Raw genomic sequence first — 18,051 nt, 5'->3', positions numbered from 1 at the left:
TTGTCCTTTAATGCGACCCCCCCCTCAACCCTCCCCCCCAGTTTGGGCCCCCCCCATCGCTGTGGGGGGGGCTGGGGTCACCACAGGACCCCCCAGTCGGGCACCGGGGGGGGCTACATGGGGGGCTGGGCCCCCCCTCGCTGGGTCGGGGTCTCAGGGGGGGCAGACCCCCCCATTTTGGCACAGGGGAGGGGGGGCACCCCCCCGTTTTTGGGGTGAAACCCCCCAAAGTCACTGTAGAAAAGGTGCTGGGGGGCGGCGCCCCCCGGGCGGGTCCGGGGGTCCCGGGGGGCAGCGCCGTGGGGGGGGGCAGGACCGGCCCCCGGCTCAGTGCTCGATGGGGGCTGCAAGGGAAGGGGGGGGTCAGCACCCTATAGACCCCCCCAGCCCCATAGACCCCCCCATGGAGCCCCCTCCAGCCCCATAGTCCCCCCCACAGAGCCCCCTCCAGCCCCATAGACCCCCGCCCAGCCCCATAGACCCCCCATGGAGCCCCTAGCCCCATAGACCCCCCCCCACAGAGCCCCATCCAGCCCCATAGATGTCCCCATGGAGCCCCCAGCCCCACAGAACCCCCCCACGGAGCCCCCTCCAGCCCCATAGCTGCCCCTCAGCCCCATAGACCCCCCCACAGAGCCCCCTCCAGCCCCATAGCTCCCCCCCAGCCCCATAGACCCCCCCCACGGAGCCCCCTCCAGCCCTCCAGCCCCCCCCCAGGAGCCCCCTCCAGCCTCATAGCTCCCCCCCAGCCCCATAGACCCCCCCCCACGGAGCCCCCTCCAGCCCCATAGCTGCCCCTCAGCCCCATAGACCCCCCCCACGGAGCCCCCTCCAGCCCCATAGCTCCCCCCCAGCCCCACAGACCCCCCCCACGGAGCCCCCTCCAGCCCTCCAGCCCCCCCCCCAGGAGCCCCCTCCAGCCTCATAGCTCCCCCCCAGCCCCCCCCAGCCCCACTCACGGGCCGTGGGGCGCTCGGGCTCGGGGGGGCCCCGGGGGGGCTCGAGGGCGGGCGACACGGTGAAGCGGGTGCCGCGCCGGGGCTCGCCGGGGGGCTGGGGGGCACCGGGGGGGCCCGGCTCGGCCTCCCCCCTGGGGGACCCGCCTGCAGGCCGCGCCGGGGGTCAGCGGGACCCCGCTATGGGGTGGGGACCCCCCCCGTGGGGCCAGGACACCCTGTTATGGGGCTGGGACCCCCTCCATGGGCCCAGGACCCCCTGCTATGGGGCAGAGACCTCCTGCTATGGGGCAGGGACCCCCCCTGTGGGGCCAAGACCCCTGCTATGGGGCAGAGAACCCCCAGCTATGGGGCCAGGACCCCCCCGTGAGGCCAGGACCCCCTGCTATGGGGCAGGGACCCCCCCCCATGGGCCCAGGACCCCCAGCTATGGGGCGGAGACCCCCAGCTATGGGACAGAGACCCCCCCATGTGTCCAGGACCCCCCCCAGCTATGGGGCAGAGACCCCCCAGCTATGGGACAGGGACCCCCCCATGGGCCCAGGACCCCCCCCAGCTATGGGGCAGAGACCCCCCCCATGTGTCCAGGACCCCCCCCAGCTATGGGGCAGAGAACCCCCCATGTGTCCAGGACCCCCCCCAGCTATGGGGCAGGGACCCCCCCCATGGGCCCAGGACCCCCAGCTATGGGGCAGAGACCCCCAGCTACGGGGTAGGGACCCCCCCCATGTGTCCAGGACCCCCCCAGCTATGGGGCAGGGACCCCCCCCATGTGTCCAGGACCCCCCCAGCTATGGGGCAGAGACCCCCCCATGTGTCCAGGACCCCCCCCAGCTATGGGGCAGGGACCCCCCCATGGGCCCAGGACCCCCAGCTATGGGGCGGAGACCCCCAGCTACGGGGTAGGGACCCCCCCCATGTGTCCATGACCCCCCCCAGATATGGGGCAGAGACCCCCCCCCCAATGTGTCCACCACCCCCTCCCCGCTATGGGGCAGGACCCCCCCCGCCCCGCCGCCAGGGGGCGCGCGCGCACCCACCCACCCACCCACCCACCGGGGCCGTCGGGGGCGGCGCCCTCGGCCTCGGCGCCGCTCTGGCAGCTCAACTCGTTGGTGGGCGTCTCCTGGCGGCGGCCGGGGGCGACACACGTCAGCGCCGGCCCCGCCCCCAAGCCACGAAGCCCCGCCCCCAAGCCACGAAGCCCCGCCCCCGTGCTATGGCAAGCCTCCCCGCCGCCCCCGCCCCGCGCGCGCTGGCCACGCCCCCTCTCCAATCCGCCAAGTCCCGCCCTCCCCCGCCCACCCGCCGTCTCGGCCAATGGGAGCGCCGCACCCTCCCTTCCCGCCCCCAACCCGCGCCCAGCCCCGCCCCCCCCAACCCCACACAACCTGGTCGAAGAGGTAGACGGTGACGTCATCGAAGAAGGAGACCATCTTGCGCTTGCGCGCCAGCGCCAGCTCCGCCTGCGCCTGCGCCTGCGCCTGCGCCTCGGCCGCCGCCTCCGACTGCGCCTGCGCCTGCGCCCCGGCCGCGGCGCGCGGCGGCTTGAGGAGGCCGCGCAGGCCGCGCCCGTCGCAGCGGCTCACGACCAGCGGCACCGGCCCGGCCCCGGCCCGGCCTCCCCCCGCCGCCGCCGCCGCCTCCTCCTCCTCGTCCTCCTCCTCGTCCTCCTCCTCGTCCTCCTCCTCCTCGTCGTCCTCCTCCTCCTCCTCGGCCGCCGCCGGGCCCCGCCGCGCCTCCGCCGCCTGCCAGCGCGCCGTCCGCCGGCCCCGGCTGGGGAAGGGCCGCAGGGCCAGCGGCGGCAGCGACAGCGACAGCCGCGACGCCTTGGCTGCGGCCGGGCGGGGGAGGGGGTTCGGGGGGCGGAGAGGGGCCACGGGGGCAGTTTGTGGGGCAGAGAGGGGCGATAGGGGCAGATTGGGGGGCAGAGAGGGGCGATAGGGGCCGGTTGGGGGTCGAGAGGGGCGATAGGGGCCGGTTGGGGGTCGGAGAGGGGCGATAGGGGCCGATTGGGGGTCGGAGAGGGGCGATAGGGGCCGATTGGGGGTCGAGAGGGGCGATAGGGGCCAATTGGAGGTCGGAGAGGGGCAATAAGGGCAGTTTATGGGGCAGAGAGGGGCAGCAGGGCCGGTTGGGGGTCGAGAGGGGCGATAGGGGCAGGTTGGGGGCAGAGAGGGGCAATGGGGGCAGTTTATGGGGCAGTAGGGGCAGTTTATGGGGCAGAGAGGGGTCAGAGAGGGGCAAGAGGGCCGGTTGGGGGTCGGAGAGGGGCAACAAGGCCGGTTGGGGGTCGAGAGGGGTGATAGGGGCAGGTTGGGGGTTGGAGAGGGGCGATAGGGGCAGGTTGGGGGCAGAGAGGGGCAATAAGGGCAGTTTATGGGGCAGTTTATGGGGCAGAGAGGGGCAACAGGGCCGGTTGGGGGTCGAGAGGGGCAACAGTGCCAGTTGGGGGTCGGAGAGGGGCAATAGAGGCAGTTTATGGGGCACAGGGGGCAATAGGGGCAGGTTAGGGGTCGGAGAGGGGCATTGGGGACAGTTCATGGGGCAGAGAGGAGCAATAGAGGCAGGTTAGGGGTCGGAGAGGGGCAATGGGGGCAGTTTATGGGGCAGAGAGGGGCAATAGAGGCAGGTTGAGGTTGGACAGGGGCAATAGGGACACACAGGGGGCAGAGGGGGGCAATAAGAGCAGGTTAGGGGTTGTAAAGGGGGACAATGGGGCAGGTTGGGGGGCAGAGAAGGGGCACAGAGGTAGGTTGGGGGGCAGAGAGGGGCAGCAGGGGCATGTTGGGGGTCAGAGGGGGCAATGGGGGTCAGTTGGGGGCAGAGAAGGGCAATAGGGGCACATAGGGGGGCAGAGAGAGGCAATGGGACCCGTGGGGGGGCAGGTTGGGGGTCGGAGAGGGACAACGGGGCAGGTTGGGGGTCAGGGTCACACACAGGGGTGGGGGGGGCAGAGAGAAACGGCACAAAAAGGGTCAAAACATGGGACCCGGGGGAGGGGGGAGGGGAGGCCAAGAGGGCCCCCCTGCCCCCCCTCCCCCAGTGCCCCAATGTCCCCCCTGTCCCTCACCCACCTCGGATATCGGCGCTGCTCGGGGGGGGCGGCGGTGGCGGCCCGGGGGCCGGGGGGGCCGCGTGGCCCCCGTCCCCCCCCCCGCCGCCGTCCCCGTCCCCGGGCCGCTGGCGGGGGGCCAGCAGGTTGCGGGTGACGTCCTCCCGCAGGGTGACCTGCAGCCGCTCCTGGCACACCTGCACCACGAACCCCCCCTCGCCGGGGACGCCCCCTGGCCCACGCCGGGGCCCCGGCGGCCCCGGGGCGGCCCCCCCGCCGGCACCCGCCCCGACCCCTCCGGCGGCGGCGGCGGCGGCGACGACGATGACGTCCCCCCGCCGCGGCCGCCGCGCCTCTGTCCCCTCGCCGCCGGCCCCGGGACGGGGGGCGGCCGGGGACCCCCCGGGGGACGTGTCGGGGGGCCCCTTTGGGGGCAGCTCCGGGGGCCCCTCGGGGGACCCTTTTGGGGATGGCTCCGAGGAACCGCCCGGGAGCCTGGCTGGGGACCCTTTTGGGGACGTCGTCAGGGCCCGCTTTGGGGACATCTCCGGGCGCCTCCTTGGGGAGCCCTTTGGGGACATCTCCGGGCGCCTCCTTGGGGAGCCCTTTGGGGACATCTCCGGGCATCTCTTTGGGGATCCCTTTGGGGACATCTCCAGACACCTCCTTGGGGACCCCTTTGGGGATCTGACTGGACATCTCCGTGGGGATCCTGTTGGGGACTTCTCCGGGCACCTCCTTGGGGACGCCTTTGGGGACTTGGCTGGGGACCTCTTCGGGGACACCTCTAGGCACCTCTTGGGGGACCCCTTTGAGGCCTTGGCCGGGGACCCCTTTGGGGAAATCTCTGAGCACCTCCTTGGGGATCCCTTTGAGGACTTGGCTGGGGACCCCTTCGGGGACGTCTCTGGGCACCTCCTTGGAGCCCCTTTCGGGGTCCTCTTGGGTGACTTCTCTGGGGACCTCTTGGGACACCTTTTGGGGTCCCCTTCTGGGCACCTCCCCAAGGACCCCTTTGGGGACATTTCTTGGCACGTCTCTGGGGTCCCTTTTGGGGACATCTCTTGGCACCTCTTTGGGGACCCCTTCGGGGACCCCTTTGGACAGGTTTCCAAGGATCCCTTTGGGGACATCTCTTGGCACCTCTCTTGGGACATCTCCAGGGATCCCTTTGGGGACATCCCTTGGCACCTCTCTGGGGACCCCTTTGGGGACATCCCTTGGGACCTCCTTGGAGACATCACTTGGCACCTCTTTGTGGACCCTTTTGGGGACATCCCATGGCATCTCTCTGGGGACCTCTCTGGGGACCCCTTTGTGGACATCACTGGGCACCTCTTTAGGGGCAGCCCATGGCACGTCTCTTGGGACATCTCCAGGGATCCCTTTGGGGACCTCTCTGGGGACCCCTTTGGAGACATCACTTGGCATCTCTTTGGGGACATCCCATGGCATGTCTCTTGGGACATCTCCAGGGATCCCTTCGGGGGCATCTCCGGGGATCCCTTTGGGGACATCCCTTGGCACCTCCCTGGGGTCCCCTTTGGGGACATCCCTTGGCACCTCTCTGGGGACCCCTTTGGGGACATCTCCGGGGATCCCTTTGGGGACGTCTCTTGGCACCTCCCTGGGGACCCCTTTGGGGACCTTTCCTGGGGCCCCTTTGGGGACGTCTCTTGGCACCTCTCCAGGTCCCCCCTTGGGGAGCAGCCCCCGGTGGCCGCGGGTGGCCGGGTGGTGGCCCCGGCTGGCCACAGAGTGGCCAGTGGACCGTCCCCGAGGGCCCCGGCCACCAGGGCCACCCTCTCCTCCTCGGGGCCCTCGGCCAGCGTGGCCAGCGGTGGCACGGCCACGGCCACGGGGATGCCGGCGCCCACCACTGCCGGGAAGGGGGACCCTGGCAGGGGACCCCAGAGGTCCCCGGCCCCTGGGGGCAGGATGGGGGCGGGCGGAGCCAGGGGGGAGGCCCCGCCCCCTCCGGCCCCGCCCGCCCCGGGAAAACCCTCCCGTGGTGGCCCCGGCACTGTCACTTGCGTCCAAGGGGACGTCCCTTGTGGCCACTGGGACGCCCCACGTGGCAGAGGTGGCATCTCCTGTGCTCCGGGCCCTGTCCCTCGCGGCAAAGGTGACGTCTCTGGTGCCCACGGGGACGTCCCTGCTGTCCAAGGGGACGTCCCTTGCACCAAAGGGGACGCGTCCTGCCCCCTGGATGCTGTCGCTTCTCCCCGAGGGGACGGTGACCGCGGGGACGTCTCTGAGGACATCTCCTGCCCCCGCGGGGACGTCGCTTTTGTCCAAGGGGACGTCTCTGCCGCCGAAGGTGACGTCTCCTGGGCCCATGGGGACGTGCCTCGTGCCGAAGGGGACATGTGCGCCCACGGGGACGTCCCTTGTGTCCTGGACGCTGTCGCTGCCGTCCAAGGTGACGTCTCTGCCGCCGAAGGTGACGTCTGCGTCCACGAGGTTGTCTCCGGTGCCAAAGCGGACGTCTCCGGTGCCGATGGTGACATCTGCGCCCACAGGGTCATCTCTTGCGCGGAAGGGGACGTCTCCGGTGCCGATGGTGACATCTGCGCCCACAGGGTCGTCTCTTGCACGGACGGGGACGTCTCTGGTGCCAAAGGGGACATCTGTGCCCACGGGGACGTCCCCAGTGCCGAAGGGGACGTTTCCTGCGCCCGTGGGGTCATCTGTCGTGCTGAAGGTGACGTCTCTGGTGCCGAAGGGGACGCGTCCTGCTGCCATGGGGACGTCTCTGGTGCTGAAGGGGACATCTGCTCCCACGGGGACATCTCTCGTGTCGAAGGTGACATCTCCGGTGCTGAAGGTGACATCTGCTGCCATGGGGACGTCTCTGGCGCCGAAGGTGACATCTCTGGTGCCGAAGGGGACGCGTCCTGCTGCCATGGGGATCTCCCTGGTGCCGAAGGGGACGTCTCCCACGGGGCCATCTCTCGTGCCGAAGGTGACATCTCCTGCGCCCACGGGGGCATCCCCGGCGCCGAAGGGGCCGCGTCCGGTGCCGAAGGGGACGTCTGGGCCCACGGCGACCTCTCCGATGCCAAAGGCGACATCTCCAGCGCCGAAGGGGACATCTGCGCCCACGGGGACGTCCCCGGCGGCGGCGGCTCGGGCGCGCCGTCGGCCAGCGAGCCCCGCTCGGCCCGCAGGGACGAGTCGCTGCCGCGCCGGGGCCGGCGGCCGGGGGCTCCCCGCTGGCGCCAGCCCCGTGGCGGCGGCGGCGGCGGCTCCGACAGCGACGTCTCCTGCACCCCGCGGAAGGGGTTGAGCCCGCGGCGGGCGGCCGCCGGCCAGGGGTTGCCGCCGGGCGAGCGGGCGCCACCGGGCTCCTCCAGCCGGATGTAATACTCGCTGCTCACCGACGGGCTCCGGGCGCTGATGACCGGCACCACCCCGGGCGTCCCCAACCCCTCCAAGAAAGGGTTGACGCCCGGCACCGCCAACCCGCCGTTGCTGGCGCCGCCGCCGCCGGTTGACGCCTTACCGCCGGGCCGCCCGCGCTCCCACAGGTACTCGAAGCCGAGGCCCCGGCTGCTCTCGGTGACGGTGAGCACGTCGTCCAGGTCCGGGCCCGGGAAGCCGTCGAGCAGCGGGAAGGCGGAGGGCGGCCGGGCCGGCGGCGGCGGCGAGATGGAGGTGGAGGAGCGTCGGGGTCGGAGCGAGACCCCGCGCCGGCTCCCCGGCCGCCCGGCCGGCCGCTCTCGCAGCAGCCAGCTCAGCCGCCGGTGCAGCTCCTCCAGCGAGGGACGCTGCGGTGCCGGGCGCCAGCACGACTGCAGCACCTCGAACCTGCGACCGGCGACGCCGTCAGCGACCTCCCCCAGACCGGACCGCACTGGGGCACAGGGAGGCTACGGCCCGAGGGACGGGGTGAGGACAGCCGGGAGACTACAGCCAGAGAGATGGAGGGACAGCCGGGAGACTACAGCCAGAGAGATGGGAGAATGGCTGGAAGACTACAGCCAGAGAGATGGAGGGATGGCCAGGAGGCTACAGCCGGAGAGGTGGAGGAATGGGCAGGAGGCTACAGCCAGAGAGATGGGGAGATGGCCAGGAGGCTACAGCTGGAGAGGTGGAGGAACAGGCAGGAGACTACAACTGGAGAGATGGAGGAACAGCTGCGAGGTTACAGCTGGAGAGATGGAGATGGGAGGGATGGCCGGGAGGCTACACCTGGAGAGATGGTGGTGGGATGGCCCAGGAGGCTACAGCCAGAGGGATGGAGGGAGAGCTGCGAGGCTACAGTCGGAGGGATGAGGCAAGGATGGCTGGAAGGCTACAGCCGGAGGAACAGACTAAGGACAGCACAAACTACCCCTGGCAGGGGAGAGATGGTGAAGGGAGAGCCAGGAAAACAGCCGGAGGAATGGAGTGAGGGCGACTACGAGACTACAGCTGGAGAGGGAGATGGTGAAAGCCCAGCTGGGCACCTACAGCCGGAGGGACGGGAGGAGGACACCTGGGAGACTACAGCCAGAGAGGGAGATGGTGAAAGCCCAGCTGGGCACCTACAGCCGGAGGGACGGGAGGAGGACACCCGGGAGGCTACAGTCGGCGCGAGGCTCACCAATAGTCGGAGTGGGGCAGCTTGAGGCGGGGCTTGGCCAGCGTCATCTGCTGCTCCCGCACCACGTAGGCCAGGACCTCCTCGTCGGAGAGGTGCCGGTAGGGCTGGCTGCCGAACTCGAACAGCTCCCAGAGCGTCACCCCCAGCGACCTGCCGAGCGGGTGCCCGCACCGTCGCACCGGGATGTCGCAACGCCCGGACTCCCCCGGCCGCTGCAGCCTTGCTGCACCGTCGCACCCGGATGCCGTGGCGATGGGACACCGTCGCACCGCGGCTTTGCAACGCTGTCACACCCGGACACCCCCAACGCTGGGACACCGTCGCACCATGGCATTGCAACACCATCACACCCGGACATCCCAACACTGGGATGCTGTCACATCATGATATTGCAACACTGTCACTCCTGTACATGACAACACTGGGATGCTGTCACATCACTGCATTGCAACACCGTCACACCTGGACACCACTGCACTGGGAAATGGTTGCACCACGGCATTGCAACACCATCACACCCAGACACCACGACACTGGGACACTCTTGCACCACGGCATTGCAACACTGTCACACCCGGACACCATGGCACTGGGACGCCATCGCACCGTGGCATTGCAACACCACCTACAGCCAGACACTATGATGCTGGGATACTGTTGCACCACAGCATTGCAACACCGTCACACCTGGACACCACAGCACTGGGACACCATCGCACTGCAGCACGGGGGGGCATTGCAACACCGTCACACCGGGGACACCGTGGCACCAGGACACGGCAACACTGTGGCACTGGGACGCCACGGGGCCGTCGCATCGGGGCCGGGTGACAGCGGGCGGCCGGCGGTCCCGTCCCTGCACTGGGCTCACCAGACGTTGCTCTCCTTGCTCTGGTCCACCACGGAGAGGGTCCCGCGCGTCTCCTCCAGCAGCTCCGGGGCCACCCAGCGCAGGGGGATCCACAGCCGGTCGGGGGTGACGTAGTAGTCCTCCTGGGGCACGGCGTCACCCGGTGGGAACCCCCGGCCCGGCTGCCCCCTATCCCCGGCTGTGTCCCCCCGTGTCCCTTCCAGCCCGTGTCCCCTCCGTCCCGTCTTGTCCCCATGTTCCTCCATCCTGTCCGTCCATCTCCTCTGCTCCCTGTCCCTGTGTCCCTCCATCCCCTCTGGTCCCTGTCCCCGTGTCCCTCCAGCCTGTCCCATCCCCGTGTCTCCTCCATCCTGTCCCCATGTTCCCTCCATCCCATCCCAGTGTCCCCTCCATCCCGTCCTGTCCCCATGTCCCCCCAGATCCCTTCTGGTCTGTGTCGCTATGTCCATCCCCTCTGGTCCCTGTCCTCGTGTCCCTCCATCCCCTCTGGTCCCTGTCCCTGTCCCCGTGTCCCTCCATCCCATCCCATCCACATGTCCCCTCTATCCTGTCCCTGTCCTCATGTCCCTCCATCCCCTCTGGTCCCTGTCCCCGTGTCCCTCCATCCCATCCCATCCACATGTCCCCTCTATCCTGTCCCTGTCCCCGTGTCCCTCCATCCCCTCTGGTCCCTGTCCCTGTGTCCCTCCATCCCATCCCATTCCCCATTTCCCTCCGTCCTGTCCTGTCCCCACGTCCCTCCATCCCAGCCCCTCCCATGTCCCCTCCATCCCCTCTGGTCCCTGTCCCCACGTCCCCTCCATCCTCTCTGGTCCCTGTCCCCACGTCCCCTCCATCCTGTCCCCACGTCCCTCCATCCCATCCCATGTCCCCTCCACCCCGTCCGGTCCCTGTCCCCGTGTCCCTCCACCCCGTCCCCACGTCCCTCCTCCCCGTCCCCGTGTCCCTCCACCCTGTCCGGTCCCTGTCCCCATCCCCACGTCCCTCCACCCCGTCCCCGTGTCCCTCCACCCCGTCCGGTCCCTGTCCCCATCCCCGTGTCCCTCCTCCCCGTCCCCATGTCCCTCCACCCCGTCCGGTCCCTGTCCCCATCCCCACGTCCCTCCACCCCGTCCCCCTGTCCTTCCACCCCGTCCAGTCCCTGTCCCCGTGTCCCCGTGTCCCCCGCGTCCCCCTCACCCGGTAGTTGTTGTGCGACAGCCCGTAGTCCCCCACGCGCACCGTCAGCTCCGACGTCAGCAAGCAGTTGCGGAGGGCCAGGTCGCTGCGGGGACCCCCCGGCCCCGCACGTCAGGGGCCCAGGCGTCTGGGCATCTTTAACCCCCCCCCATTCACTCCCCCTGGCCCCGCGCGTCAGGGGCCCAGGCGTCCGGGCACCTTTAACTCCCCCCATTCACTCCCCCCCCTCCCCTGGCCCCCCCGGCCTGGGGGGCCCAGGCGTCCGGGCTCCCTTTAACCCCCCCGTTCACCCCCCCAGACCCTCACATGAGGGGCCCAGGCGTCCGGGCTCCCTTTAACCCCCCCATTCACCCCCCCCAGCCCCTCACATGAGGGGCCCAGGCGTCCGGGCTCCCTTTAATCCTCCCCATTCCCTCCCCAGCCCCTCACATGAGGGGCCCAGGCATCCGGGCTCCGTTTAACCCCCCCGTTCCCTCCCCCCCAGCCCCTCACATGAGGGGCCCAGGTGTCCGGGCTCCCTTTAATCCTCCCCATTCTCCCCCCAGCCCCTCACATGAGGGGCCCAGGCGTCCGGGCTCCCTTTACCCCCCCGCCAGCCGCCCGTGCCAGGGGAAGCAGAGGCAGGCAGCCCCCCCGGGGGGGGCCCCGGCGTCCGGGCGCTACCTGTGCACGTAGCCGTGGCGGTGCAGGTGGCGCAGCCCCAGCGTCACCTCGAGGGCCAGGCGCTGCAGCGTGGCCAGGTCGCGGGGGGGCAGCTCGGGCGTCCGCCCCTCGGCCCCCCGCTGCGCCCGCAGGTAGCGCTTCAGGTCGCCCTGCGCGAGCCGCCCGGTCGGTCCCCCACCTCGTGCCGGCCGGGCCACCGCCCCGTGCAAGGCCCTCGTGCGAGCGCCCCCCCCGCCTCCCCGGGGCGACCCCCCTCCTCCCTTAGCTGACTCTCATGCAGCCCTCGTGCAAGACCCTCGTGCGAGCCCCGTTCCAGCCCCTTGTGTACTGAGCCCTTGTGCACACGGAGGCCTTGTGCGAGCCCCGTGCAATCCCTTCATGCACGGAGCCCTCGTGCAATCCCCTTGTGCATGGAGCCCTTGTGCGAGCCCTGTGCCACTCGCTCGTGCACAGAGCCTTCATGCACAGAGCCCTCGTGCATAGAGCCCTCGTGCGAGCCCCATGCTACCCCCTCGTGCGCGGAGGCCTCGTGCGAGCCCCATGCCATCCCCTCATGCATGGAGCCCTTGTGCACGGAGCCCTCATGCATGCCCCATGCCATCCCGTCGTGCACGGAGCCCTCGTGTGAGCCCTGTCCCACCCGCTCGTGCACGGAGCCCTTGTGTGCGGAGGCCCCGTGCCACCTGCTCATGCACGGAGCCCTCGTGCGAGCCCCATGCCATCCCCTTGTGCACAGAGCCCTCGTGCAAGCCCTGTGCCTCTCCCTCGTGCGCGGAGGCCTCGTGCGAGCCGCGCGCCACCCGCTCGTGCGCTCACCAGCTGGCAGTACTCCATGACGAGCAGCAGCGGCGCGCTCTCGCTGCACAGCCCCAGGCACTGCAGCAGGTTGGGGTGCTGGAGGCTCCTGCCAAGCAACCGACCCCCCCCCCCCGCCCCGTCCCCGTCAAGCCCGGACGCCTGGGCCCCCTCCGCACGAGGTGGAGGCGGCCGGGGTTGGGGGGAGGAGGGGGAAGGGAGCCCACCCGGACGCCTGGGCCCGTTGTCCCCCCCCCCCGCTTCCCCGCCGTTACCGGTAGGGCTGCGCCTCGGCCAGGAACCTCCTCTGCTCCAGGGGCCCGGCGCCGGCCCGCAGCTCCTTCACCACCACCGGGGCCGGGCTGACGTCGGCCAGCAGCTCCCCGAGGATGACCTGGGGGCGGCGGAGGCCGTGGGGGGAGGGTGTCTGGATCCCCCCCCCACCCCAGAACCCCCCCCCCAAACGCCGCCCGGCCCCCCCCCACACCCCGGCGCTCACCTTCCCGAACCAGCCGTTGCCAATCTCCTGCAGGTAGCTCAGGTGCTGCCGGCTCAGCCCCGGGGGTTTTGCCAGGTCTGGAACGGGTATTGGGGTCGGTTCGATCCCCCCACCCCAACCTGGCTCGCTGGGGCCGTGGGCGGCTGCCCCTTGGCTGTTGGGGCACCTAGAACCGACCCTCTATTGGGGGGGGATGGAGCTGGACCCGTTGAGTGACCTAGAACCCTCTGTGCTGGGGCAATGGCGCCAGACTCGTTGGGTGACCTAGAACCTGCCGCTCCCGGGCGATGGAGCTCAGGTCATTGGGTGGCCTAGAGCATCCTCCATGCCAGGACTATACAGAGCTGGGCCCGTTGAGTGACCTAGAACCCTCTGTGCTGGGGCAATGGTGCCAGACTCGTTGGGTGACCTAGAACCTGCCGCTCCTGGGCGATGGAGCTCAGGTCATTGGGTGGCCTAGAGCATCCTCCGTGCCAGGACTATATGGAGCTGGGCCCGTTGAGTGACCTAGAACCCACTGTGCTAGGACAATGGCACCAGACTCATTGGATGACCTAGAACCCCTCAGCTCCATGCCAGGGCAAGGGTGCCAGGCTCATTGTGTGGCCTCAAACCCCTGCCCCCCCCCAACACATGCGAGGGTGATAGAGCTGGGTCTGTTGGGTGACCTAGAGCTGCCCGTCTGCACCGGGGTGATGGAGCCAGGCCCGTTGGGCGACCTTGAGCCCCCCCCACCACATCGCCTGCACGCAGCCGCTGCCAGCGAGCGCCTGCGGCGCCGCCTCGTCATGTTGCCCCTTTGATCTGTGACATTTCTGGGCCGTGCGCGCTTGGCCTAGTTTCGCATCTCCCCGCAGTGGGGGGAACGGTGGGTGCCCACCCAGGCCCCGCCCCGCTTGGAGGACCTAGCACCCCCCCGAATGGCTTAGGGGTCACCCCTGGACACCCGGAGAATGACCCCGGGGCAGTGGGTGCTCCATCCTGGCTGACGTGAGGGTCCCACGAGCACTGCTGAGTCACCTAGAACCTCCTTGGAACATCTAGAGCACGTCCACGGCCGCCTCCCTCACCCAAGGGGTGCCTGAAGGCACCCATGGGATCCCCTCGAGCACCTTTGGGCAGCTGAGAGCACCCACACGGCCGCCAAGGACACCTGTGGGGTGCACCACACATCCGGTGGGGCGCGTGGGCCATGCAGAGGACCAATGGGTGACCAAGACGTCCTATGGGATCACCCAGTAGTGTTGGGTGATCTAAAGCACCCACACGGTCCCTCCGGCTGCCTGTTGGGTGCCTTCAGGTGCCCATAGGGTCCTCCTGAGGACTTGCCCAGTGCCCTCAAGCACCCATAGGATCTCTGTGGGCTCCTGTTGGGTGACCAAGAACACCCGTAGGCTCTGCCCAAGCCCCTGTTGGGTGCCCTTGAGCCCTGATGGGGTCCCCCTGAGCTGTTGGGTGACCTACAGCCCCACCCTGAGCACCCACTGGGTGACCTAGAGGACCCATAGGGTCCCTCCAAACTGTTGGATGACCTAGAGCCCCCCCCTTGAATGATCCCAAGCCCCCTTTGGGTGATCTAGAATGCCCATAGGCCCTCCCCCCAAGTCCCTGTTGGGTGCCTTCAAGCACCCAGAGGGTCCCCTTGAGCTGTTGAGTGACCTAGAATCCCCTCTTGAACCACCCCAAGAGCCCATTGGGTGACCTAGAATGCCCATATCCCCCCTCCCTGGGCCTCTGTGGGGTGCCCTCAAGCCCCCCGGAGCCCTCACAGTGCCCCTTCCCCCCACCAGGTGCCCCTTACCAGCTTGGGGGGGTGGAGGGCCGGGGGGCGGGGGGCCCACCTCGGCCAGGGGCAGGACGTAGACCTCGGGCAGTGACTGGGAGGACGAGGTCTCCTCGGCGGGTGGCGTGAACTCCCCCGAGTCCTCCTCGCCATCTGGGTTCTCGAACTCCTGGGTCCCCCCGCCCCAACCATAGAGCCGGTGAGTGCCGGGGGAGGGGGGCTCGCACTGCCAGCATCCCAGCATCCCCCACCCCCGAGCTCTTAGGTGACCTAGAACCCCCCTCAAACTGTCCCAATTCCCCCTTGGGTGACCTGGAACGCCCATAGGACCCCTTCCAAGCCCCTTTTAGGTGCCTACAAGCACCCGCAGGGTCCCCTTTAGCTGTTGGGTAACCTAGAACGCTCCTTGAACCACCCCAAGCCCACATTGAGTGACTGAGAACACCCACAGGCCCCCCTCTCTAGCCCCTGTTGGGTGCTCTTGAGCACCCATGGGGTCCCCTCGAGCTGTGGGGTGACATAAAGCCCCATAGATCCCCACCCTGAGCAGCCACTGGATGACCTAGAGGGCCTACAGGATCACCTTGAGCTGTTGGGTGATCTAGAACCCCCTTGAACCACCCCAAGAGCCCACTGGGTGACCCAGAGCATCCATAGGCCCCCTCCCAAGCCCCTGCTGGGTGCCCTTGAGCACCCATAGAGTCCCTCCAAACTGATGAATGACCTAGAACCCTCTCCCCCTTGAACGATCCCAAGCCCCCCTTGAGGAACCCAGAAAGCCCATAAGACCCTCCCCAACCACTGTTGGGTCCCCCCAAACTGTTGGGTGACCTAGAACCCCCTCCTTGAACCATCCTGAGCCCTCGTTGAGCGACCTAGAGCACCCACAAGCCCCCCCCCCGAGCCCCCGTTGGGTGCCCGCCGCCACCTTGAAGCCGACGTCGCCCCGCTTGCAGCAGAGGCAGGTGAGGAGGAGGAGGACGAAGGCCAGGAGGCCGGAGCAGGAAATGAGCACCACGGCGTAGGGGGGGGCCAGGGGCACCCGGCCTGGCGGCAGGCTCCCTGCGGGCACCGAGGCTCATTGGGGGGGGGCAATGCTGGGGGGGACGGTGGGGCTAGAGGGGGCTGCGGGGCTGATTTGGGGAGGTCTGGGGGGGTCCATAGGGCTGGGAGGTGCATGGGGCTCATTGGGGGGGTCTGGGGGGGGTCCATGGGGCTAGGAGGTGCATGGGGCTCATTGGGGGGGTCTGGGGGGGATCCATGGGGCTGGGAGGTGCATGGGGCTCATTGGGGGGGTCTGGGGGGGTCCATGGGGCTGGGAGGTGCATGGGGCTCATTGGGGGGGTCTTGGGGGGTCCATAGGGCTTGGGGGATCCATGGGGCTGATTTGGGGGAGCAGGGGGGTCCATGGGGCTGATTTGGGGGGGTTCATGGGGCTGGGGGGGTCCATGGGGCTGATTTGGGGGAGATTGGGGGGGTTCATGGGGCTGGGGGGGTCCATGGGGCTGATTTGGGGGAGATTGGGGGGGTTCATGGGGCTGGGGGGGTCCATGGGGCTGATTTGGGGGGGATTGGGGGGTTCATGGGGCTGGGGGGGTCCATGGGGCTGATTTGGGGGGGATTGGGGGGGTTCATGGGGCTGGGGGGTCCATGGGGCTGATTTTGGGGGGGTCTGAGGGGTTCCATGGGGCTGAGGGGTCCCGGGCGGCTGATTCAGGGCCCCCTCCTGGGGGCTGTTCCCCCTCCCCAAGGACCCTGCAGGGGGGGGCTCAGCCCCCTCCCCCCCAATCCTACCCCCCCAGTGGGGTGAGGGGGGCCCCGAACGCCTGGGTCCTTCCCCAGCTGCCCCCCCCCGCCCCCGGCAAGGCCACAGGGATGGAGGGATGGGGACAACGGCGGGATGGGGACAACGGCGGGATGGAGGGAGCAGGGGATGGAGGGATGATGACAACAGCAGGATGGTGACAACGGAGGGAAGGGGACAACGGAGGGATGGAGGGAAGGGGACAACGGAGGGATGGTGACAACGGAGGGAAGGGGACAACGGAGGGATGGTGACAACGGCGGGATGGTGACAACGGCGGGATGGAGGGATGGGGAGAGCGGAGGGACGCAGGGACGGAAGGAAGGGGACAACGGAGGGATGGAGGGATGGTGACAACGGCGGGATGGTGACAACGGCGGGATGGTGACAACGGAGGGATGGAGGGACGGAGGGAAGGGGACAACGGAGGGATGCAGGGCCCGGGGGCCGGAGGGATGGGGACAACGGAGGGGTGGTGGGGCGGGGGGGGACGGGAGGGGGGCGGTGACAACGGAGGGCCGGCGGGGCCGGAGGGATGGGGCGGCCGGAGGGACGGGTTGGACAGAGGGATGCGGGGATGGAGGGGTGGATGACGGGACGGAGGGACGGACGGACGGAGGGAGGGACGGATGGATGGAGGGGGGGGGGACGGCCGAGGGGCCGGGGACACTCACCGCGGGGGGCGGGCGCCCCCAGGGCGCCGTGGGGCCCGAGCGAGGCCATGGCGGCGGCGGCGGCGGCGGCGGCCAGCAGCGGGGGGGGCCCCGGGCGGCGCATCCCGGCGCCCCGCTCGGCATCAGCGCCCCTAGCGCGGGGGGGGGCCGGGGGGGGCAGGCGGGGGGCCGGGGGGGGCCGCGGCCGCCGCCCGCATCCCGGCAGGCAGGAGAGGGGCCGGGGGGGGGGCAAGAAAAGGGGTTGGGGGGGCAAGAAAGGGGGATGAGGGAGCAAGAAAGGGGGATGGGGGCTATAAGGGGGGGTGGGGGCAATAAAGGGGGGTGGGGGGCAATAAAGGGGGCTGGGGCAACAGGGAGAGGATAAAGGAGATGGGGGCAATAAGGGGGGCAATAACAGGGCGGGGGGGTAAATAGCAGGGCGGGGGGGTAAATAGCAGGGTGGGGGGGCTGTAGCGATGCGGGGGGGCAATAGCGGAGGCGCCCAGGAGCCGCCGGCGCGGCCGGGCGGGAGGATGCTGCTGCTGCCCCCCCCCCCTCCCCGGCCCCGCCCCGCCCCGCCCCCGCCGGGCGCCGCCTCCCATTGGCCGCGGCGGCCGTCCGTCACGGCGGGGTGAGGGATGCAGGGTCGCCATGGCGACGGGGCTGGGTACCGCGGGGCGGGGGGGGGGGAAGGAGGGATGCGCGGGGGGGGGGACACGCGTGGACAGGCGGGCAGGGGGCGCGACCGGGGACACGGGGGAGGCGTGGACAGGGGACGCGCAGGGACACGCGGGAGAGAACACGCAAGGACACGCGTGAACGGGCAGAGAACACGCGCGGACACGCAGGGATGCGCATGGACACGTAGACGGGGACCTGCAGACAGGACACGGAGCAACACGCAGGGACACGTGGACAGGGGACACGCGGACAGGGGACACGTGCAGGGACACGCGTGGACACGCACGGACAGGGGACTCACACAGCAACACGCAGGACGCGCATGGACATGCAGACGGGACACATGCAGGGACACGCAGGGACACGTGTGGACACGCATGGACGGGGGACACGTGCAGGGACACGCAGGACACGCGTGGACATGCTGACGGGACACACACGGCGACATTCATGAACATGCAGGACACGCAGGGAGAGAACGTGCAGGGACACGTGTGGACACGCAGACGGGACACGTGCAGCGA

At 69.7% G+C, this 18,051-nt stretch overlaps 1 protein-coding gene across 1 annotated transcript; it reads right to left on the bottom strand.

Moving 5' to 3' along the window:
- Window positions 1-16,917, bottom strand: LMTK3 (lemur tyrosine kinase 3). Its single transcript, XM_068929320.1, has 19 exons — window positions 16,868-16,917; window positions 15,318-15,451; window positions 14,408-14,558; window positions 12,607-12,683; window positions 12,383-12,501; window positions 12,129-12,216; window positions 11,313-11,461; window positions 10,650-10,734; window positions 9,471-9,592; window positions 8,600-8,749; window positions 7,057-7,821; window positions 6,042-6,928; window positions 5,814-5,890; window positions 4,034-4,208; window positions 2,492-3,498; window positions 2,348-2,434; window positions 2,013-2,082; window positions 960-1,103; window positions 1-344 (listed from the first exon to the last, which is right to left on the bottom strand). The coding sequence occupies exons 1-19, from the start codon at window positions 16,914-16,916 to the stop codon at window positions 328-330; spliced, it is 4,353 nt and encodes a 1,450-aa protein (XP_068785421.1). The 5' UTR covers window position 16,917; the 3' UTR covers window positions 1-327.
- Window positions 16,918-18,051: the final 1,134 nt, after the last annotated feature.

Source organism: Struthio camelus, unplaced genomic scaffold, assembly GCF_040807025.1.
Source record: "Struthio camelus isolate bStrCam1 unplaced genomic scaffold, bStrCam1.hap1 HAP1_SCAFFOLD_149, whole genome shotgun sequence".
NCBI lineage: Eukaryota > Metazoa > Chordata > Aves > Struthioniformes > Struthionidae > Struthio > Struthio camelus.
This window is presented reverse-complemented; position numbering and strand designations above follow the sequence as displayed.

Coding starts and splice junctions, on each gene's coding strand:
- LMTK3 (XM_068929320.1), bottom strand. CDS start 16,916: ATGGCCTCGCTCGGGCCCCACGGCGCCCTGGGGGCGCCCGCCCCCCGC. Junction 15,452..16,867: donor GGGGGCGCCCGCCCCCCGCG/GTGAGTGTCCCC, acceptor CGGTGCCCGCAG/GGAGCCTGCCGCCAGGCCGG. Junction 4,209..5,813: donor AGGGCCCCGAGGAGGAGAGG/GTGGCCCTGGTG, acceptor TTCGTGGTGCAG/GTGTGCCAGGAGCGGCTGCA.